The sequence below is a fragment of the Arachis hypogaea genome, chromosome 10 (assembly GCF_003086295.3).
Source record: "Arachis hypogaea cultivar Tifrunner chromosome 10, arahy.Tifrunner.gnm2.J5K5, whole genome shotgun sequence".
Classification (NCBI taxonomy): domain Eukaryota; kingdom Viridiplantae; phylum Streptophyta; class Magnoliopsida; order Fabales; family Fabaceae; genus Arachis; species Arachis hypogaea.
This window is the reverse complement of record NC_092045.1, coordinates 114,666,372-114,691,570: the sequence shown is the minus strand read 5'-3', so window position 1 is coordinate 114,691,570 and position 25,199 is coordinate 114,666,372. Positions and strand designations below refer to the sequence as shown.

General features: G+C 27.7%; 1 protein-coding gene and 1 long non-coding RNA gene across 2 annotated transcripts; one reads left to right on the top strand and one right to left on the bottom strand.

Moving 5' to 3' along the window:
* Positions 1-813: 813 nt before the first annotated feature.
* Positions 814-8,352, bottom strand: LOC140175533 (uncharacterized). The gene is made up of 3 exons (XR_011866364.1): positions 8,125-8,352; positions 1,226-1,315; positions 814-931 (listed from the first exon to the last, which is right to left on the bottom strand). It is a non-coding gene; the product is annotated as an uncharacterized lncRNA (long non-coding RNA).
* LOC112716899 (uncharacterized) lies at positions 4,561-7,533 on the top strand. Its single transcript, XM_025768940.2, has 3 exons — positions 4,561-4,703; positions 4,796-4,850; positions 6,599-7,533. Exon 3 carries the CDS (start codon positions 6,599-6,601, stop codon positions 7,034-7,036), a length of 438 nt encoding a protein of 145 aa, XP_025624725.1. The 5' UTR covers positions 4,561-4,703; positions 4,796-4,850; the 3' UTR covers positions 7,037-7,533.
* Positions 8,353-25,199: the final 16,847 nt, after the last annotated feature.

Here is a 25,199-nt window from a genome sequence, read left to right as displayed (position 1 = left end):
TAAGACAAATAACTATTAATTGATTATTGATTGAAGAAAATTAATTCTCAATTTTTCCTAAATAACTTGTCATAGATTAACCTACTATATACCTAAAGGAAAATAGAAGAGAAATTTGGTGCACAATTTTGTTTCTTAAAATATCTATTATTATGTATAATCTGTAAAAATATATATATATATATATATATATATATATATATATATATATATATATATATATATATATATATATATATACTCAGTAATGTCTAAAATTTAACACATGACTTGTTAGTTTGATCATAAGATATTTACCATCTAATTAACTAACACACATTTAATTAATAAAAATTATCATCCAAATACAATTTAGAAAATGCTCCCTTCACTCTTCGTTTAGAAATTGTTTACTCTATATTCCCTATTTTACTTTTGTGTAGAAGTATGATCTGCAATTAAAAATTATCCTGCGAAATAATAAGACTATGTTTGGTTTGTATTTTTATTTTTTATTTTTATTTTTTAAATTTTTTTATTTTTTAAATTTTGTATAAAAAAAACAGAAAGTAAAAATAAAAAATAAAATTTTATTATTTTTACTATTTATTTTATAAAATTTAAAAAATAAAAAATAGTAAAAATAAAAGCAAAAAATAAAAAACGCAAATCAAACGCACCTAATAATTTAACAATGCTTAGAAAAATGCTAATGCTATCGCCTATCAATCTGGTGCTTTAATTTCGTGAGCAATATGCATTTAAATAGATCCTTTTTATTTGGTTTTTTTAATGGGGATTTAGTTATTGAAATTAAAAATAAGTAAAGGTGGTTTAGGCTTACCATTAAAGTAGTAATCATTGGAACTACCTCCATAAGATCCTGTAAGTACTCTTCTTCCTGTTTTGATGTTGTAATTAGTTCCGTAACTTGATAAAGAATTCGTTCAACCTGCTACATTCACAATAATTCTATGATTAATCCTTCTATGTAACAAAATTTTATTATCATATTATTATTATTTATGCACTCATGTACTATACTACTATATATAATGGCAAATAATGAAAATGTTTTAGTGCACAAATTTTTGCTCCTAAATAACTTTCGTTATACATGTTTGTAAAAGAAATATATTTTAAAAATTTTAAAATTTGAGCTAAAAAAACTCTTAATTCTAGTTTTAAAGGAACATTTATTATTATTATTATTATTATTATTATTATAAAAAAAGAAGAATTGAACCTGAGCTTGGAATTTCATGATCAATTGTTCAACGTGGTCCATTACGTCAATGGCAGTGTTCAAGACTTCAGAGACAGACACAGTGTCAACCTGTAAAGAATATGTAATTAAAAAAGTATTGGGAGTCCACATTTTTTAATTAATAAATCAACGAACAATTGAATATTTAAAGAAAATTCAAAATTTAAAATAATAAATTCATCCAAAATTCAAATAAAAAAATTTAAAAGTAAAACAAAATAAAACTAATTTAGAATTTAGAAATTAAAATTTATAATTTATAATTTAAGATGGTCGAATGGGATGGCCAAAAGTGGCTAGCCATGGTGACCCGAGTAATAGCTACTAGTGGGTAATAAATTATAATGCTAAAAAAAATTAAAAGAGTAATTTTAAATATATTATTTTATTTTTGTTTATTTTATTTTGTTTTATTGAGTCTTTTTGTCTAATCCAATTATTATTGGTTGAAAATATACAATTAAATAAAAAAAGATATACTATATATATAACTATTTAGACATTTACAAGTTTTATTATACATTTTGATCTTATAGGATGCTCAATTTTATCTCGCTAAAATCTAGTTATAAATTTATAATGAAATACAAATTTTTGTTTTGCCAATTTATATGTCAAAAGTCTAAAACACGTATTACAATAATAAGTGTAAAAAATTCAACACACATTACGCAAAAAATAGAATAAGATGAGCGCAAACTTACTTTACTAGCAAGTTATCGAACTGAGCTTAAAAAAACCAAATTAGTGATTATATAAATATAAATATAAATATAAATATAAATATTATTTTATTTAACTTTAATATTTTATATTATTATAATATTTATACCATCTAATTTAGTAAATTTTTTTTAGTAAAATTCCAATTCAGTCCCTAACCATTTTGTTAATTTTTTTTTGTCTCTTATCGATTGAAAAATGATATTGCGGCTTCTACTTATTTTTGTCAAACATTCTATTCTTTTCGTTAAATTTTTATCAAAAGCTAACAAATTTTGTCTATGTATCACGTCTTCTGCTGTGTCATCAATATGCTGCAGTAAAATAGGATAATTAAATCCTTAAAGAAAATTTAGAAAATACTTAAACTCCTAACTAATTTAAACATAGACACATACATCCATAATAAACTATAAAGTAGAATAACTACCCCTAAATTTCAAGTCATAGGATCTGTTATTACAATGGTTGTTGGTCTTAATTGGTAGTAACCTTAGTTTCTTACTTCTTTTTCTCCTTCTTATTATGTTACAGAGATTTTATTTGATGATATGTACAAAAAAAAGGAGATTTTTTTTATGACATGTACAAGAAAGGGTTGGTCTTAAATGGTGATACTTTTACCACTTTAATTAATAGACAATAATTTTTAGATAATGATCAATCAAGGCATTAGTTCGGATGTGATAACGTACAATGCACTAATCAATGATCCTTGTAAAGATTTGCAATTTGAAGAAAGTTAAAAAATTTGTACATACAATGAGTGGGAGAGATTTAAAATCTGACAAAATCACGTTCACAACACTAATAGTTGAATATTGTAAAGATGGGACATGAAATTTATATTAAAAATCAAGAAGAGAATAATTGAAAGGGATTGAGCTTAATGAGTTAGTTTTTATTGCGCTCATATCAAGACCTTGCAGAAAAAAAAAAGGAGGAGCAAGGAATTGAGGCCGTGACTAACTAAAGCTACCAATCAATGCAGCCATGACTTGTTGAAATTTAGAGATACTTGTCCTACTTTATAGTTCACTATGAGTGTATTTATATTTAAATTAATTAGGGATTTAATTATTTCTTAACATTTTTTTCAAGGATTTAATTGTCTTATTTTACTGTAATGTATTACTGACACGACAAAAAAAATCTAGAATGATTTCTTGACACATCATTATTAGGAGTCACAATATCATTTTCGAATCAATGTAGAGCAGAATAGGAGTTAGCAAAATGTTTCCCGACTCAACCTGATCGGGTAAGGTTGCCAACTCGATTCGCAGCGAGTAGGATATAGTGTGGGTAGGGGTGCACATGGGCCGGGTGAAGCCGGGTTTGATGTGACCCAGACCCGACCCGAAATATTCACCGGGTCTATCTATTAGACCCGAACCCGGCCCTAGACCCGATGAAACCAAGATACTTTCGGGCCATAATTATACCGGGTGAAAACCGGGCCGTTAACATTACATTACGTTGATACCTTCTTGTAAGCTAGTATGTAAAAAAATTCAAATTTATAAGACTCCAACCATTAGTTAACATGGTAAAATTCACTTAGAAAAATATAACAAGAACCAACCCCTCTTCAAAATTAAAGCATAACCACAATCAATATTAAAGCATAACCACAATCAATACTAATATTGTCTAATAATACTAAATATTTAAATCAATACAAATAACACAATCTTATGTATTAGTCTAAAGTCTTATGCATTCTAAACATAAAACATTAATTTATAGTCTTATAATGACTAATAACACAAAATATTAAGGTTTACAATACTTAAATTCCACTTAAGAATAGTCATGATCTATCACTAATAACACAAAATATTAATTGTGTGTGATGACCGGGCCACCGGGCCGACTTCGGGTGACCCGAGCCATGGCCCAAACCCGACCCGAAATAATGACCGGGTCTATTTTTGAGACCCGTACCCAACCCTAGACCCGATGAAATCACACCAAATTAGTCCATAAAGTGTTCGGGACCGGGCCGGGCCTTCGGGTCGGGCCGGATCTGTGTACCCCTAAGTGTGGGTAGGGTTCTTATGCGGATCAGATAGGATGTGGGTTGAGTTTGAAACCCGCACCCTACCTAGCTTCTCACTAAATATAAAAAATCTTTAACTACTAAGAAAAAATTATTAATTAATAATTTATTTTTTTACATAAAAACCAGTCCTATTTTAAATTATTATCGAATTATATAATAATGTTACATATTTTTTTATAATTTGTAGGTAGGATCAGATACCTACCGATTAAAAATTAGTATTGAACTCAATTCACAAATAAAATAAAGTTGAATTTATATAAAAATTTTAATTCGCAAATAAAATTAAGGTTGAATCCAATCATTAAGCTATTTATCCTTGTCACTGTTATATTTATTAGAATAGATTTTCTTAATTTTTTTAATAATTAAAAAAATAAATATAATCTCTCACCATTATACTGATAAAAAAATTAAAAATTACACTTTATATTATCAATTTTTTTACCAATTAAAAAGATCCATTCCCCTATATTTACGAGCATCCTTGGTCTCATTTAACTTCAGTAATTATTTACAGATTTATCTTCTTCCTCTGAAAGCGACCAAAATAACCTCCAAAAATTCATGAAAAACCACTTTTGTGTACAAATCACCATGGGTTTCACGATGCTCCTCTCACATCCATGAAAGAAAAATACACATCACCTCTTCTCTCCTTTCGCTCACGTGAGTTTCTCTCTTCACTCCTTGAAATTTCACTTCAAGAATAAAGGATCTTGTAGTTGAACTAGCTAAATATTATTACAATTTCTTTGTAGGAATTCTTGCAAGTTTAAGGTACTTTGATCAAGTTCCAAGCCATTGGTACTGAAGGTAGGGGTTGACTGGAAGTTCATTGCATCATTTGTGTTCAAAGCTCTAATTAGGGTTCTATTTGGGATTTTATCTAATTTTGTGGTTGCATGTTGAAATTGATGTTGCATGCGTTATTGTGTATGTGATTGTAGTTGTATTTGTGAGTCATTGATGGCATTGGAGCTTGCTTAGTTGTAATTGCATGTTTGAACGCTAACATCCCGCATTAACACATCAGTGGCTGACTCCATGGCTTGAACATGTGACCTTCAGGTCATACAGAGACAACTTAACCGTTGCTCTAAGGCTTCTCTTCGAAACCTGACCAAGTAAATAGTCACAAAATAGGTCATGGCTAATTGACCTAATCCTTGTCCTAACCTAAGAGGGGAACTTAAACCCAAAATACAAGTTATTATGTCATGAAATTCTAATTAGGCCCAGTTTGGCTAAACATCTTAATTAAGCTCTTTTTGAAATGTGCTTATAAAAGTAGCTTATAAATAAGTTATTTTGTATTTGGGTTTTTAGGTCCGAAAGTGCTTATTTATAGAAATGTGATAAAAAGTAATAGTATTATGAGAGAAGTCATTTTTTTTTAATTTCTTTATAAGTTCCTAAATATTTTCTTAGAAAGTTGTAATTTGGTTTTGAAAATTGTACCAAACATTAATACTACTACTTTTCATAAGTTAAAAACTCGAAAAAAATTACTTTTAAAGCTTTCCAAACGGGCTCTTAATTAGGTTTAGAACCTTGAACTAAGTAAATATCTCCTAACACACTAATGATATCACAATGGTCTATATGGACCATAAAAGGGGCCAAAGTGGTCCATTAGTCAAGACACATTAAAACACATCCGAAACACTTGAAACTTAGAGCAATAAGGGCCAAGAAACCATATGATGACAGAATTACCCTTTTACCCCTATGATGGAAAATAGCTTAAAAGGTGAAGGATAAAAAGGGGATAATCCTTAGTCCCCTGTTCAATCCTAACAAGGTTTGGCATAACTATTAGTCTACTACCCTCTAAAAATGGGGTCCATTAAGGTCTCCAAAAGTATCAAAAAGACAAAAGGTTATGACAGTTATGACAGAAGATTTATGAAAATATGCTTTTGAATATTCTGAGTTTATGACTTAATTTCTAATGAGTGTTAGAGCCAAAAATCATGATGATGCCACCGAGGCACTGAAGGTTCTAAGATGTGAAAACTAAAAGACGAATGATCAAGGGAACTTTGGTTTATGCTTAACTATGCTGATTGGTGGCCAGTCATATTATAAGGTCGGGCTGGTGAAATGATTAACACTAACGAGGACTGTGGCATTGACCTACTCATAGTGGGGACAAAAGTTTCCACCTTGCTCACACTTGGCTATCATGGTGGCTTTTGGCAATAAAGAAAAATGAGCTCATGACTAAAATGACAAGGAATACACCATCTGTTTGCATTCCTTGTGTGATATTTTACTTAAAATGTGATTGGGAACGTGTATGTGCTTGTTTGATGAATGGTTGTTAAGGCCACAATAATGTAAAGTGTTTTCTTAAAAGACATCTGTTTCAGTCAATCCCTTGGTAATATACAAAACCTAGTTTAATTAGATTATTAATGGTAAAAAGCGCGTTGAATGAATCTTTGGAAGCAAATGGAGATGGTAATGATGACATGATATAATCATAGCACCACTTATTACTCCTATAGAGATTTTATACTAGATTCTTACCCTGTGGTTGTTTTTCATGTTATTCTTAGATGGGCTCGATGATCACAATCACTGAGTTTCCCGATGGCATGTGGCACTACGATCCTGTATCCGGATCTTTCATGATGGGTCCTTTTGTAACCCATTCTTATTTCTTTAATCATCCATTTGCCATACCTCTTATGAGCCCCCTGTTCAATCCATTGAACCCTTTTGGTGATGGCATCGGATTCCCAGTGCCGATAGTAGTTCCGATGGGACCGCCTCCTCCTGGGTTTGGACCACAGCCCCCTCCTGGATTTGGAGGTCCTGCCCCTGAAGTTGGGCAGCAGCCACCTGCTTCTGTGCCTGAGCAGCCTCCACCTGCTGATGATGACCAAATTGCGCCCCACGCCGATGGGCATATCTCTAGTCCGGAGAGTGGTTTATCTAATATTACTGGTTCAAGTGCTGATGACTATGGGCAGGTCCCCAGTCCACTTCACTAAAGACTGGTTGATGCAAACTTTTTGGTTACTGATGCAGGATAGGATAGTGGCGCTGTTTTCCCTCTGCCTTCACTTTCCATGGGCTTAGGTCTTATCTTTTGAATAGCCCTTTTTGGAGGGAATAGGACGTTATTCTACTTCATATAGCCGAAGTCCGAAGTCCTGCATAGGGTCTGCTGCTGCGTTGGTCGGACGGCGTAATCTAACTGATATTTTGGGTAATTGTACATATAATGCTATACTAATGAATTTGTGGTACTCTATATAGCTATGGTGTGTATGCTTCCTTATAATGGCGCTGAGACAACATTGTGATTTGTAGTGCAGATGATGTTGTTGAAACTTATATGACATCTCAGTTATATTATGGTATAGGTGTGGCATGTCTAATTGTCTTGTATGATACTTATGATACTACTTGGTAATGATGTTTTTATGTTATCTTGTATAGGAGGTTCTTTACTTTGGAATAAAATGCTTATATCCAAACAAACAAACATGTTTTCTTTTATTTTTGCTGTCGTTCAACTTCTATACTACTCAATTAAAGAGGTATTTCCTCTAAAATCTTAACCAAACAAACCCAATTTTCATTAAAGGTTTTGCAATCTTTTTGTGGGTAGGGGTAGGACTGACTATTCAAAATTAGAATTACTAAAATATAAAAGTATTGGGCAAGCAAAATACTTTATGAACACTAAAAATTAATTGCGAAATAATCAATGTGTTATTTCAATGTGTTTCACTATAAAAATAATCAATGTGTTATTTCATAGCAAAATAATCAAAGTTGTTTATAACAAGATAATCAAGATTTTTTTAATAAAGAAAAAGGATCTTCTAAAACGAAGAGAATTAAAGTGTTAATAATCCAATAGTAATTAGACTTTTATTTTTTTATTTTATATTTTTTTTTTCAATTTAAAGGATTTTGATCCGTTATTGAGGTGACAACTCTTTTGAATATTGTCTTTTTAGGGGGTCTTGCATCCCTTCAGATTCGGGTATTGCTTGTTCCTATCTTTCCTTTTATTACGAGCTTGTTAAAATAAATAAATAAATAAATAACGAGTCAATAAAGTATGTACCTTAAGATAGTTAGACAAAGGCAATGTATTGGATAGTGCTACCAACTTCCTCTCCAATCTCCCAATTGATTCTTGATTTCTTCTCTCCAATTTTTCCCATTCATTAAGAAAGGGAAGTTGCGGAATCACTATATGATAAAGCTTGAGCAAGTGTTTGACATTTTGTAATTCAGTTTTCTTTTGTATTATCGCCTTTCTTATTCGGAGAGTTCGAAACCGTACAGAAAAGAGTTGCATCTGAAATTAATAGGAAAACAACTAAGAAGCATCACTTGTTTGATAGGATTATTGAAGCAAAACTATGAAGCAAATCTCATCTAATAAATATCGAATATCGACTATGCTACTTGTACACTAAAATCAGTCAGCAGTATAAAATATATGTTAAAATATAAATACACATTAAAAATAAATTAAACTATACATGTATTTATACACAAATATATTAATAGTTGATTTTAATAATTAATTTCAGTATATAAATACTATTTTTGAATAAATACACAGAAGTTGATATCTAAGGTTGAAATCCACTTAACACCAATTAAGTTTATGTCTTAGCAAATTGTACCATCTTATAGCTTTTATATATTATTATTTTCATTACTCCAAATATCCTATCATGTAAGGATTAATATTCTCTAAAGTGAAAAAATTGGTAAATTAGTAAAATAAAAAATTAATCTATCTTAAATTAAGATAATAATGTGTCATCTTTTATGAAAATTATAAAATTAATAATTAATCTTTTACTTTATTAGTTTATTAATTTTTTCATTTTAAGTTTTCTTATTCAATTATATGTCTAATTTCAACCGAAATTATTCAATAAATTCTAAATTTCTAGTATCAACGTAAAATATTTTTTATGAAAAATGTTAGAAAGTCAGCATTTTTAATGGGAAAAGAAAATAGAAAGTTGACTAATATTGGTTTAAATGTAATATACAGATGTAAGAAAAAAATATTGATTATTGAATAGTTTATTATATTTAGTAATAGAAATGACAATAGATTTTCAAATCAAAGTACATACACAATCATTCACTATAATATCTAGTTAGTTATTTTTGAAAAATGTAGTAAATTTGTAAATTTCTTTTTTTTTTTCTTACAAGAAAAAATATAGTAGAATTAGTAAAATATGAATTATTCATATAGAAATAGTATTTGGATTTTGGAGGAGAAGATAAACTGTGAATACGAAACTCTAAATTTAAACGAGATATGCACAAAATAAAACGAAGTCTAAACACTAAACTATAATAAGCTCATATGCATAATTACTATTCACTATCACTATAATACATTAACACTATTCACTATCAAAATAATTTTACAATAATGATAAAAAATTATTAACATTAACTAATTAAAAGTTAACTGATATATTTTTGGAAAAGTATAGAGTACCAACATATTATTTGTCAATTTATTGTCAACAATAATTAATTGAAAGATGCTCTTATAAAGGCGCTTAAAATGTCTTTTTGTAAAAACGCTTACGTTTTGCATTATTATTTGAAGTATTAATGAATTGGTTATTTTAAATTTTTTAATAAATTAGAATAAACTAGTTTTTTTATAACAATAATAATAAATTTAATTTTTTTAGAGATTTAATTGTATTTTTAAATTTTTAGAGATTTAAATGTCTACAAAATAAAAAATCAGGGATATATTTGTTTTTTATTAAAAAATTTAAAGATATATGGCTTAGATTGTGTAATTCGATCGGATCAAATTAGGGCTAATAATTATAATACAAACAATTGGGTTTATTATTATTGCTAAAATAAATCAATTTTGTTCTGGTTTATTAAAAAATAAATTATTAACTAGTTTAATAAAAATGTTATGACACATGTAAACGTCTTAAAAAAAAGATATTTTTAGTGTTTTTATTAAAGTGGCCTCCTAATTAATTATTATATTTTAAACACATATATAAAGAGACGCATTCAAAAAATATATCTATAAAAATACTTCTATTAAATACGACTATAAAAAAGACATTTTTATTATTAGACACATCCACAAAAATACTTTCATTAAACATAATTATAAATAAAAATTGGCAGATGTTCAAAAAATGCGGTAGCGGAATTCTATTTTTTTACAAATTTTTTTAAAAGGCTAATTAATGTGTCAATATTGGTGATTTAGAAGTTAGAACAAACCTCGGCTACAGTTTTGATACGAGCCATGGCAAATTGAGCTCTAGCATTGATAAACCGCCACTGTAGAAGCCTGTTATGCAAAATCTTAAACCTATGGTATCCTTCTTCTTCAATTGGCGAAGATTTTCTTTGCTTCAAATAATTCAACACCTTGCTGGTCACGCTTCGCCTGCCGCCGCCACCATTGGCTTTTGCCGGAGACTCAGACGCCTTTGCGACAAATGGAGAGCCAAGAGATGACCTTCCCGGCGACATCGCCCACGCAGAAGGCACCTTCTTCATCATGCCTGGTGACGTGGCACCCGAGCTACTTTGCGCTGTTCTTGACGATCTTGATGATGTTGACTTTGAACGGTTATTGCCGCTGATGAATCTTTCGCTACTCGAGCTGACCGACAACCTCCGTGAAGATCTGTCGTTGGCCGTTATGGCTATGGCTGGCGCGCTTCCACTTCTGCTCCAGACAAGCTGCGGTGCCGCCATAACTTGGCTACGGTGAGAAGGAAGAGTGCCACGTACGTCACGGAAAGTGTTATCCATTGAAGAGATATATACTATGTATTTCGCGCGGTTTACCGTTATAACCGTCACACACACACATATATATAGCTGATCTCGTGAGTTGGTGAGCCGAAATTGAACTTGAATTTGAACACATAAATTAAATAAGACGAGCTTAAACTTGGATAAGATCAACTCATTAGTTTGTGAGCTGGCTCGATTATATATATAACATTAAAAGTATTGATTAAATACATATAGGATATGCGTATTAATAATTTAATAAATATATATATATATATATATATATAATTTTAGGGATAAGTATTGTTTTGGTCTCTAACGTTGAGAGTTAAAATCGAAACCGTCCCCATCGTAATTTTGGATTTAAAATCATCCTTAACGTTTTTTTGCATTAAAATCGTCCTTTTTAATAAAATTTTTTATGTTATTCCTAAACTACCCCTACTTTAATAATAAAAGTTATAAAATTTTAAAAAATAAAAGAAAACGCGTGGTGGGGGGGAAGAAAACGCGTCCGGGGGAAAGAAAAGGGTATACGAAGGGGGAGGGGAGAGAAGAGAAAAGGGAAAGGGGAAGGGAAAAGGGAGAGGGGGACGACGCCGGCGCCAGCGAAGTTTGGAGTTGCCGTCCCCGTCGTCGAAAGAAAGGAGAGGGGCTGCGACGGGAGAGAAGAGAAGAGGGAAAGGAGACCATGCCACTAGGGCTCGCCGCCGTCGATGCTGTCGCGTCGTCCTTGGAAAACTACGCCGCTGAGCCGTCGCCACCGATTCGACCACGCCGCTGTTTCGTTAGTTCTGCTTCTTCTTCTTAATCTGCTTCCTTCTTCTTCTTGGAGCTGCCGGCGCCGGCGAAGCTTGGAGCTGCCGTCGCAAGCCAGGAAGAGAGCCTCGGCTTCCGCTCCACTGCTCCTCGCCGCCTTTGCTTCTTGCTTCGATCTCTGTTTCTGCTTCGTCTTCTGCTTCTTCTGTTTTTGCATCTTCTGAGTTTGCTTCTGTATCTTCTGGGTCTACTCTGCTTTCGCATCTTCTGCTTCGTCTTCTACTTTCTGCTTCTGCTTCTACATCTTCTTTGTTGAAATTGGATTTAATTTGTTGAATCTGATTTTGATTTGTTGAATATAGATTTGATTTGTTGAATCATTGTTGGTTTTCTTGTTTTGATTTCTGAATTGTTGTTGATTGATTTTGTTCTTTTTTTATTTCTGAATTGTTGTTGGTTTTGTTGAATCTGGTTTTTGTTGTATTTTTAATTTGTTAATGGAAGAAGTTGCTGTTGTTTGGTGTTCTTGGTATTGGTGTTGGTTGGTCTTGGTGGTGGTGGTGGTGGTGGTTGTGGTGGTGTTGGTGTTGGTATTGGTGGTGGTGTTGGTGCTGGTGCTAGTGGTGGTTGTGGTGGTGCTGTTGGTGTTGGTGGTGGTGGAGGAGGAGGTAATTGTACTGGTAGTCGTGAGGGTTTTTTTGTCCAAAAAAATTAAAAGGATGATTTTAATACGAAAAAAAACGTTAAGGTTGATTCTAAATCGAAAATTACGTTGGGGACGGTTTCGAATCTGACCCTCAACGTTAGGGATCAAAACAATACTTATCCCATAGTTTTACATATATATTAATGTTCTTAATTGTTTAAAATTTTATAGTCATTTTTCATATATAATTTTGATGTAGGATATAAATAAGAAATTTATAATTGATAGATAGATAATATATTAAATTTATTTTTTAAAATATTTTTTAATATATATAAGTTATAATTTATTGATATAGAATTATAGATTATATTCCTATTATTTAAGTCAACTCGTGAACTCGAGAGTTTTCGTTACGTCGAGTTTGAGCTTACGAAATAGGTTCGATTGTTAATGAGTCGAGCCGTGAGCCAAGTTTAATTTTCGTGAGTCGAGTTTCAGCTTGGTCTAACTCAACTCAGCTCCGCTCACTTTCAACCCCTAATATATAGTCCCTACTCAAATTAAAATGCTAAAAATATCTTTTAATGAAGAATTTTATGTTAAAATGTATTTTATTTGTTTAATTATATTTTTTTAAAAAAATATTTTTATAATATATCAAAATTAAATTTTACCTATAATTTATTATTCAATAATAAAAAACAAATATTTTTATATAAAGATAATTATAAATTTAGAGAGAGAGAGAGAGAGAGAGAGAGAGAGAGAGAGAGAGAGAGAGAGAGAGAGAGAGAGAGAGAGAGAGAGACTTTTGACTTTTGATGTTGGAAGCACGTTGATGAGGAAACAAGAAAGTTGGGTACATGCACACACGTTTGCCCATATAAAAATGAGACGAAATTAAGGGTTGTTGGCGTAAATTATAATTCTTGATGTATTAATTAAACGATAAGTTATTATTGGGTATTTATAATAAAGTTATTTTAGTATATGTGATATAAATTAATTAAAAAATAATTTTTAATTTTTTTAAAAATATTTAATAATAATTTATGAAAAAGGTCGGAATCAAATGTACTAATAAATATAGAGGACCAGTAGATTATGTAATTTGTAGTCATCAATTAGCTATTAATAATATTTTTAATGATATAAGATTACATTTAATAATATAATATTATTCAATTTTTTTTTATGGTTAAGTATTAGACAAAATTTAATAAAAGTGCTGAAATTCTAGACTTTCTCATAAATATATTGTATAGCAGATATTAGGTTATAAACTATTTGTGTGATTTCAACTAATTTTACTTTTATTAACTTTATGTATTTAGTAAATAAAAAGAATAATTAATAGATGGGTTAGATTCTATATAAAATATTTAAAAATAATAAAAATTAATTTAAAATTATTTTATTTTATTTTTTAATTATGATTAAATAATTAAATAATATTAAATATAATATATATAATTATAGATGTTATATATATATATAATTTTTAAATTAATTTAAAATTATTTTATTTTATATTGTGTAATTATGATTAAAATAATTAAATAATATTAAATATAATATATATATATATAATTATAGATGTTATATATATATAATTTTAATTTATTATTTTCTCAGCATAATCCTAGTCTCATTGATACACTAATAATAATAATAAATTAGCATAAACTACATTTAGATCCACACAATATACAAAAAGCTAATGATACAGATTTTTTGTATAACTAAAATAATAATAGAAAAATTTTGAATTTTGTAGTTAATTATAAAATAATCTATATAGCTCTTAAAACAAATATAATAAATTTATAGTATATTACACTGATAATAATATAATAAAAACCAATTCAATCAATCTATACTATATATATAATATTGAATTATTTGTTTAAATAATATTTTTAACTCTTAAAATAAAAAAATGTATCATAATAAATCCTGTAGTATAATAAGATCTAATTCTATCAATCTATATTATATATATTATAATAATAAGATCTGCATAACAATATGATTTTTTATTTTTTCCAAATGCCAATATATATGATGGATCAATGCCAATATTGTGCTCCCTTTTTCGCATAAGAGATAAGACACACTTGAATGTTTTTCTCCTCCTCCTGTATAAATATGGAATGGAAAAAAAAGGAAGAAAAATAAGTTAGAGATAAATCGATAAATCAATTTTATTAGAAAATTATTATTTTTTAAATAATAATTAGTCAACAAAATAGAGAAGAATGTAAAAAGTTAAAAGAGAAAAAAATAAAAAATAAGAATTAATTGATTATTGATTGAAAAAAGTTAATTCTCAATTTTTTTTTCTATCCTAGAGTGTGGCATGCATTTTTTTATTTTGTCATGGAAAAGAGTGTGTCTGAACGTGCTAATATTGTGACAAAATGTCTCCATGAATATTAAAACTGTGGCTATTGGAGTAAAAAGCGTGGCTAATTAAAAACGCGTCGCCCTCTTTAGCCATAGATATTCATTTATTGCGAAAATATAATTGTCATAGTTTTTTTAGAATTTAGCCACAGATTTTTTCGTGGCTAAACCCCTTATTTTTAGTAGTGTGTTATATTGATGCAATTATTTTTTTATTTATTTAAAAATGTATTATTTAAAAAGGAGTGCCAATAGACAATAATAAAGTGTAGATTGTCAATCCCTACTTTTTATTTGTTTTTTTTTCTTGGATTTAATTATAAAAATTAAAAATAACTAAAAGTTGTTTAGGCTTACCATTAAAGTAGTAATCATTGGAACTACCTCCATAAGATCTTGTAAGTACTGTTCTTCCTGTTTTGATGTGGTAATTATTTCTGTAACTAAATAAAGAATTCGTTCAACCTGCTAATTAACATTAATCCTATGATTAGTATGTCATTCTGTGTAAGAATAAACTTTATAATTTTATTATCATATTTACACACTACTGTGTATAGACAATGGGATTTAAAAATGTTTTAAAACATGAACTCAAAACATCTTATTTAATTATTTATGGTGTCAAATACTATTTTATCTAATCATATTATTATTACTATTATTATTATTTAATGAATAAAAAGATAAATTAATATTTATTAATACATTAGTATAAATAAATATCCTTCATCATAAATATGATTCTAAAATAGAAGAATCAAACCTGGGTTTGGAATCTCATAATCAATGGTTCAACGAGGTTCATTACTTCAATGGCTGCGCTCAATGTTTCATGGACAGACACAGTGTTAGCCTGTAAAGAAAATATATAATTAAATAAGAAAATATATGTTAGATATAAAAGAAAAAAAAAATATATATATATATATATATATATATATATATATATATATATATATATATATATATATATATATATATATATATATATATATAAAAGATCGAGCCAACTTTTTAATGATTTCGTATTATTTATATAGACACACCATAAATTAATTTTATTTGAATTTTTTTAAATAAATAAAAAATATATTCATTATTTTATACAAAAATACAATTATTTAATTTATCATTTTATGTAATATTTTTTATTTTTACAATCAGTGTGAGAAAATAAAAAAAAGGTATAAATATTGCAGTTACGACCAAGAAAATTAAGAAAGTAAAAGTTTTATTACAATTTTGCTTGCAGGTCTAGTGCTGCACATGGATCGGATAATATTCACATATCTGCGGTAATTATCCACATCCAATTCGAATTTTGCGATATTATCTGATTCGCAGAGCCATCGGATCGAATCAGATCCAAACTGTATTATAGTAGGATCGGATTCTGGATTTGACAGTGATATCCGCAGATCCGATCCGTAAATCTGCATATCTCATATAAATAGCATAGTTTAAGAACGTAAATTCTAATGTGATATAAATTTTAGTGTGTTATTTTATGAATTTTTTGATATTTTGTTTTTAATTTTTTATGTTGTACTTCAACTTAGAATAATTAAACTTAAATTTTGTGTTATTCAAGAGAATTTTTATTGATAATATTTTAGGAGTAAATAAACTTAAATAGGTAAAAAAAGACTTTTCTGGATTTTTTATAAAAATAACCAAATAGAATCTTAAAAAATATATATTTTTTTTAAATTATGCGGATATACCTGATATCCAATCCGATCCGCAAGTATGCGAATCGGATCGGATCCAACCTGAAAAAATGCGGATATCGTATCCGATCCGATCCGATAAATGTAGTGCGGATCGGATAGAATTTTAGAGTATATCCGATCCGATCCGTGTGCAGTCCTAATAGGGTCTGCAAAATAGGGTCACTACAAAGAGCTTCTACTATTTTCGAGTTTCAACCGTTGATTGATATTTTATTTAAATTCAAATAAAATATCAACAAATAAAAAAATATAAAAATTTAAATTTTATATTTTAGATCAAACTTAAAAATAATATCTTCTTACAAAATTTTAAATTTAAAACAAAATTATTACTAAAAATTATTTTTTAACTGATTATGCATCTAAAGAAATAAAAAAAGTATTACTAAAATATTTGATGTCGAAAATTTAGTATAAAGTACTACCCTTTAAATAAGGTAAAAATTTAGGTGCAGTAAAATTAATAGCCAAGAGAAGTTTGATGATAATTTAGTCAAATCTATCAACTTATTTAACAACTCTTATATATCAACTTCACATAAAATTATCTCTCCTTAAATTCCCACCTTCAAATAATTTCATTTCATGTTATTCTCATATGGGCATGGGCTCGATGAGAGTTCCGCGGCGGCGATCTTGTATCCTTCTGTAACCCATTATTCTTATTTCTTTAATGGTCCATTTACCGTACCACTTATGAGAGCCCAGTTCAATCTGTTGAACCCTTTTCGGTGATGGCTCTGCATTCCAATAGGACCACCTCCTCCTGGGTTTGGACCACAGCAACCGTAGGGTCTTCACCGTTGATAGGACGGCGTAATCTAACTGATTCTATACTACTCAATTTGCGGTATACTATGTATATCTATGGTTTGTATGCTTCCTTATAATAGTGCTGATGATGTTGAAACTCATATGACATCTCACTTATATTATGGTATATTATGGAAAATAATTTTATATCGAATTACATAATGTTACATATATTAGCAAAAATAACTATTTTTTATATTGACCGCGTGAATATTTATTCAAAAAAATAAATTTGACTATACAACTATATAAAATACTTTACTTTATCCGTACATCAAAATTAATCTCTTGGATTATAATGCTTCTATCCAAACAAACAAGTAGTTTTCTTCTTATACTTTTATTTGTGCTTCCACTTCTAGTACTTCACATCAATTAAAGAAGTATTTTCCTCTAAAATCTTTACCAAAAGAGCCAAATTTTTATTAAATATTTTACAATCTTTGTGTTTGTTGTGTAGGACTATTCTAAATTAGAAATAATAAATACAGCCAATAAAGTATTGGGAAAGAAAAAATGTTGGTTTTTTAGTCATTTATTATCACTGTTTTTAAAACTAATTATTAAACTATTACTATCTTAAAACATATTACTCAATTGTCACTATTTGCATACAGTAAAATTCAAATAAAAAACTTGAGAGATGGAGAATAACCTAATTACTATTATATCAGATTGCTTCTTTTTATATATTATTTTTTTAAAATATATCACATAACTATATACTATATATATTTTTGAATTAATATATTAATTTAAAATATGTAATTAAATATTAATTTATATTTAATAAAAAAATTATTTTATACTCAGTTTTTCTTAACTGACCTTTTTTAATTGTTTAAAATTATTAAAACAAACATCAAATTTTATTAAACATTTATAAATTTTATATCCAAAAGATTTAAAGTTCGATCTTGATCTTTGATGAATTTCAAAAATAATATAACCATTTATGTTGCGTCATTCTATGAGTTTCAGTTATTGCTTGTTTGATCATTTCTTTTATATATATCCTAAATAACTTCATTTTGGGCTTGTTAAAATAAATAAATATATAAAGAGTCAACAAGGTTGTACCTTAAGATCGTGAGGCAAAGGCATTGGATTGGACAGTGCTAACAATTTCTTCTCCAATCTCCCAACTGATTCTTGATTTCTACCCTCCAATTTTTCCCATTCATTAAGATAGGTAAGTTGTGGAATCACTATTTGATAAAGCTTGATCAGATGTTTGATATTTTGTAATTCAATTCTTTTTTGTGTTATCATCATTCTTATCACGAGAGTTCGAAACCATACACAAAAGAGTTGCATCTGAAATTAATAGAAAACAATTAATTAATAAGCAGCACTTATTAGATAGGATTATTGGAACAAAATAATAAAGCAAATATATTTATTATAATAAATATGAAAAAGTTGATATTTAAGGTTGGAATAATCCACTTAATTACACTGATTAAGTTTACGTCTTGGTGAAACATACCATACTATAGCTTTTATATTATTAATTTCATTACTCCAAATATCGAATAATCATGTTATATTAGTTTTCTCATCATTTAATTATATGTCTAACTTCAACGGGAATTAATCGATAATTTATCAATTTCTATTCTGACAACGTAAAATGAATTTTATGGAGAATGTTAGAGACCAAACATTTATAATAGAAAAACAATATAAAATTAAATAATATTAGCTTAAATATAATACAAATGTAAGAAAAATTTGTTGATTATGTAACGGTTTTTTATATTTAATAATAGAAATGACAATGGATTATCAAAGGAGAGTAAATAATCATTCATTATAATATCTATTTAATTATTTTTGAAAAATGTAGTAAAATTTTGTAAATTTTTTTCAATAAAAATATAGTAAAATTAACAAATTACAAATTATTCATATAGAATAGATAAAATGAAATTAATTTAAACAAGATATCAATAAATAAATAAAGCCTAACCACTAAATTATAAGCTCATTTGTACAATAATGACTATAGATAATATTAAAGAGACAAAAAATAGTTAAAATTTGTTTTATTTAATTTTTATTAATTAATAAATATTAAATAAGATAAATTTTTATTTTTTTTTGGTTAATTTTTTTGTTACTAAATATTTTTTATGACTATTTACTATTAATAATACTCATAATTACGTTACATATGTACACAAACTTGAGAAATGTTAGAAAATCATAAAAATTTGTTGTTTTTTTATATTACTTTTAATTCTCAACCTAATTCTTTTAATCTAGTATCTAGCCTGATAATATATTTTATTTTATATTTTTAAATATTAATGATTAACTGATGTCTAAAAATAATAAATTATAATAGTCGTCTAACATTTCTCTAAAAATTAATCACCAAATCAATTGTTCTTATAAAATTAATATTAAAATATAAAATATAAAATATTACGCAGTTATGGTGTCAAAAGCAAATCGAATTCTCTAAGTTGTGTTTAAAAAATTAAAAAAATTTGCAGTATACAAATCGGACCGTCCGATTTTTGTTTTAGACAATTAAAAAAAATTAATATTAAAATCGGACCATCCGATTTTTGTTTTCAAAATAAAATAAATAGTCCGATTTGTGTTCTTAATTTTTTTAATAAAAAAATCGGACAATCCGTTTTCTTCGCTTCATAGTTCAGAAAAAAGGAAATGGATTCTCTCCAATTTTTTTTTAACACTTAATAAAATACAGTGTAATTTTTTATCTTTGATTCTCTAAGTGGGACCAGAAATAAATAAGAAAGAGAATGTGATGAATGATTAAATTAAACACTGCACATCATTCAGTTTTTTTCATGGGAGAGGATCCACTCCCCAGAAAAAACTGTCCTCACATTCATGTCTAGTACCACCCACTTCCATAACCATGCACAACATACACAAAATTTACATATCCAAAAAAATTGAGCCTAATTAGAAAGCTGAATTATTTTATAGCATTTTTGCTTAAACCCTTGGCTACTCTCTCTTACCTTTTTCCATTCACGCTAGCTCTCCTTTCTTTTTCTCCATTACTCCATGCAAAGTTTGTGTTCTATTTTTAGTTAGGCAACAAAGCAGCGCCAATACCCATTACTGTTTCAACAGTAGCACCATGTGATTTCACTAACCTACATGCTAGCACGAATTGCAACGCCATGTGGTTTGCTTTGTTCAAAATTCTCCCAAACAATTCGTATGAGATGAGCATGTTGGATCTTTAACTATATTACCCTATTAACACTTGTTTCCTTTACTCATGCATTACGTTGTTGCCAAAATATACACTTGCATACTTGGAAACTCTCTTGTATTTTTTTCTTACATTAAAATTAATTGTCTTTTATTTATTTAAATAAAAAAGATATATACACACGGTTTTTAAAAATATGAACAGAAACTATTTATCATCATCAATAGATACTCGAAATATCCAGCCATCGACAAAAAAAATCCCTAAAAGATGTTATCGGCAAAACAGTTAATAAATAATTTGAAAATACAATAAAAAAAATCAATAATTATTATATTTTTTATAAATGACAAAAAAAATTTATATTTAATAAATATTTTAAAAATATACAAAAAAAATTCAGAACAAAATTTAATTTTTAAATTTTTTTTGTTTTTTAAAAAAAAATGATAATTTACAATAATTTTTTAACATAAAATTATCAAATTTTAAGGATAAGAAAATCTTATTATTATCATATAAAAAAGATATAAGAGTAGTTTGATATTCAAACTTTATTCTTAAAATATTTTTTATTGTATATAAAACATAAAAAATTGTTATTATCATAATTTGAATTCTAATTTTTTTAAATTAAATTATAAATTATTTATCATCTCAATTAATTTAATTTTTATTATTTTTATTGGTATTTAACAAATAAAACAGTGAATCAATAGGTGCTAGGGTACCTATTGATACACTAGTTACATAAAACAGCTAAGAGTACCAATTATTGAAGTAGTGGAGTCTACCTACACAATCTCATTGTACCGCAATTCCACTAAAATTTAAATGCATAGTATTGCAGTTGTATTTAGACTATATATATTTAACTGCATCATCAGATTGCTTATACTTTATAGGAACCACAACTGCAATTTAAAACTTGACTTCTTTTTTTGTTCTTATTTTTTAAGAGACTAATTAATGCGTGAATATTATATATAGATTAAGGTTTAGTTTAATAGTTATTTTTTTACAAATTCAGGTAAAATTTGTATTTTTAAAAATAATTTATAAAAGTTATAAGATTTGTATTTAATAAATTAAATTAAAAATAAATTTTAATAAGCATAAATAATAATAAATACGTTTTTTAAAGTAAATTTTAAAATTTTTAAAAATTATAATAAATATTAATATATGAATTAAATTTAAATACTAATTAATATATAAGATTATATTACACTTTTTAATTTTAATAAATACAAATTAATTTCTTTTAATGTTAAGAATAAAACTCGAATTAAAGACCTTTAGGTGAGGATGAAAATATTATCTCATTTTAATTATAGCTCGTTAACATAATGTCAACCAGCTATAACTCTTCATCCCCATCTAAAAGTCTGAAATTTGAATAACACTCCTAACTTTAATAAAAAATGAAAATATTTAGTAATAAAAAAATTTAGCCAAAATAAAAAAATTTAGCCAAAAACAGTCGTCTTATTTAATATTTATTAATTATTACGCTAATTAATAAATGCTAAACAAAACAAATTCTGACTATTTTTTTTGTCTTTTTAACATTATAAAAAATAAATTTCAAGTCAATTTTCAAAAGCTACAGACACAAATACAAAAATTTCTTAATTTATTAAACATAAAACTAGGTACTTATGCACCATCTTAAAAAATTTTAGCAAAACCAGCGTTAAAATCATACCTCAGCCACCCTTTTGGTACGAGGCAGGGTAAAGTGAGCTCTAGCATTGATAAAGCGCCACTGTAAAAGCCTGTTATGCAAAATCCTAAACCTATGGTATCCTTCTTCTTCAATTACCGAAGCTTTTTTTTGCTTCCAGTAATTCAACACCTTGCTGGCCACGCCACCGCCATTTGCTTTCGCCGGAGACTCAGACACCGCCTTTGGAACAAACCGAGAGCCAAGAGATGACCTTCCCGGCGACATTGCCCACGCAGAAGGCACCTTGGCACCCGAACTACTTTGCGGTGTTCTAGACGATCTTGATTTTGAACGGTTATTTCCGCTGAAGGAGCACCGTGAAGATCTGTGGTTGGGCGTTATGGCAATTTTATCCATGGATGAAGTTATGGTGTGGTTAAGCGTTTCCTACTAAGGGAAGGGATACGTACTGATGAGCGAGAGGGTTTTATTTGATGTTGGAAGCACGTTGATGATGAGGATATCTACACGTCACCATGCCATGCACAATAACACCTTTCTCCTTTTTTTTAAATCAAATATAGGGAGATCCGAACTCACAATCTTTTAAATGAACAATATGTTGGGAATAATACATCATTCCCTCTTGAGAAAATATCTTTGACAAAGAAATAAAATAGACACAATCACAACACAAGAATTTAACGTGAAAAAATCACAGTTGTTGTCAAATAACAACCAAAGAATATCACTATGTGAAAATTGTTACAACACATAGACTTCTTTTTCTCTAACACCGGCACCCCAGTACACCCACACTCTCAAAGCAAATATCTAACTACACCTCACAACACTCTCTAATAAAAGAATACAGAGGAAAAGAAAAATTAGATACAAGCTTAAAGTGTTTCTAACTGATGCAAAAACAAATGGAAAACTTAGTCTCATATTTATAGCCTAGGCCACCTACTCCATTTGCTATCTTAAGCAATGTGGGACTAATTCAACCAAATTCTAACACAATAATGTTAGAGAACCAAGATGGTTTCAACCAAATGCCTCTGAATGAATTCAAAACCTCTACGTGGATGGTGTTTATGTTAGGCATTAGAATGTTTTTTTTTTTTATAAATTGGATGGTTTTGAATCTATTTTTTTATTTGTCATGTTTTAGACATTTGAAAAAGGAAAGAGGGTGAAGAGACGGAAGCTAATTGAATCGGTTTCCGTAATTGAAAGGAACCAAGATGGTTTCAGCCAAAAACTAGCCTCTGGATGAATTCAAAACCTCTACCTGGATGGTGCTTATGTTAAGCATTAGGATTTTTTTCTTTGTAAATTGGATGGTTCTGAATCTGTTTTTTTATTTATCATGTTTTAGGCATTTGGAGAGGGAAGAAGGATGAAGAAACAGAAGCTAATTTAATCAGTTTCAGTGATTCACGTTGTAATGATACTGAACGTATCTCCTCCTAATTTAAATGTAGTGAAACATTTAATAACCAATATTTTAAATCATTAATAAATAAAACTAATTACTATATTTATAATTAATTAAGTTATTCTATTTTTGGTTAATTTAGAGTTGGTTCTATATACTTTTTCATAATTAAAAGATAAAAGCTCATGTAAAAAAATTGATAAAAATAAATAATACTACATAACTAATAAATATGATTATTTTTTATCAATATTTGATTAGTAATAATTTGTATCTATATTTACAGATTATTTTACACATAAAAAATATATAATTTATATTTACAATTTTTAGAATTTTTTACATATAAATTCTATACACATATTTAGTAAAATTTATTTATTAAAAATATTTTAGTGGTTGTGTTGATCAAATAATGACAACAAATATTAAAAATTATTAATTTTAAAATTTTTTATTAAATAATAATTTAGTCAAATATATTAAATTATTTAACGATTTTAATTATTAACTTTATATAATGACAAATATATAAATTTTTATTTAATTAAAATATTAAATATAATAAATATATAATTATATATATTATATATATAAAATTGTATCCTGTGAGATTAAAATTTTTATATAAAAATATAAAAATACATTCATAGTTATTGTAGTTATAATTATTATCTTCAATTTCTATCAAAATATAACTAATAAATAAATTTAAATAACTAAATTTCATATAACAGCAAAAAAGGTCACATAATTAAAAAAAACAAAGACGTATACTAGTGTTTATTATTTATCACATAATTCATATGGCACTCTGTTTTAGTTTTGCGTCTTGATCACATAATTGATAATATGTCAAGTTGGTTGCTATTGAATTGTTTATTTTATGACATTATGATAGTTGTTAATATTGGTTTATACCTAACTAGGTTTGGGTTTAAAAAGGGTTAAAAGATTTAAAGTTTAATTATTAAATCAATTTTTTTAAAACCAGAATTTTAAAGATAAAAATAATAGTTTTAAAAACAAACTAATAATTTAATAGTGAACGAAATTATGTGAGGTTAGAGGCTGATTTTTAAAAAATTAATTATAACTTTTGAGATTGGATTGGGTTACTTTCAAAGAATGGTTGATGAAAATTCTAAATATTATCTGATAAAAGAATGATAGTCGTGAAACTGGTTTATGATGAGTTGTTTATTGGGAATCTATTGTTATGATAATTGCAGAAAAAAAGGGCTGGTGGTTTGTTGAGAAAGAGGGAATCTGAAAAGGTGGCATAGTCCGAGTTTTAGGCGAAGTGCTGTCGAAATTTTTATAAAATTTGGGATCTTATTTGAAATGTTATTTTAAAAGATTTAATTTTGGAAAGTTAAATTATTTGAGACTTATTTAGTTGGAAAAAGATTTATTCTATTTTGAATTCGATTTATTAAGAAAAGTATAATATTTTAAATTCTATCTTTTGAGAAGGGAGTTTGTTTTAAGTAATAATTTGAATCCGTTTTATTAAAAAAAGGAATTTTTATTAAACGATAAAGGAGTTTGGCTATCTAGAAACTTGAGGCAATGATAAATGAATAATAAATAAGGTGATGCGGAGGTATGTATAGTTAAGCGGTGATGTGGATGTACGTTTAATAATATGGGGATGCAGAGGTATGAGTAAGTAATCGGTGATGCGGAGGTAAA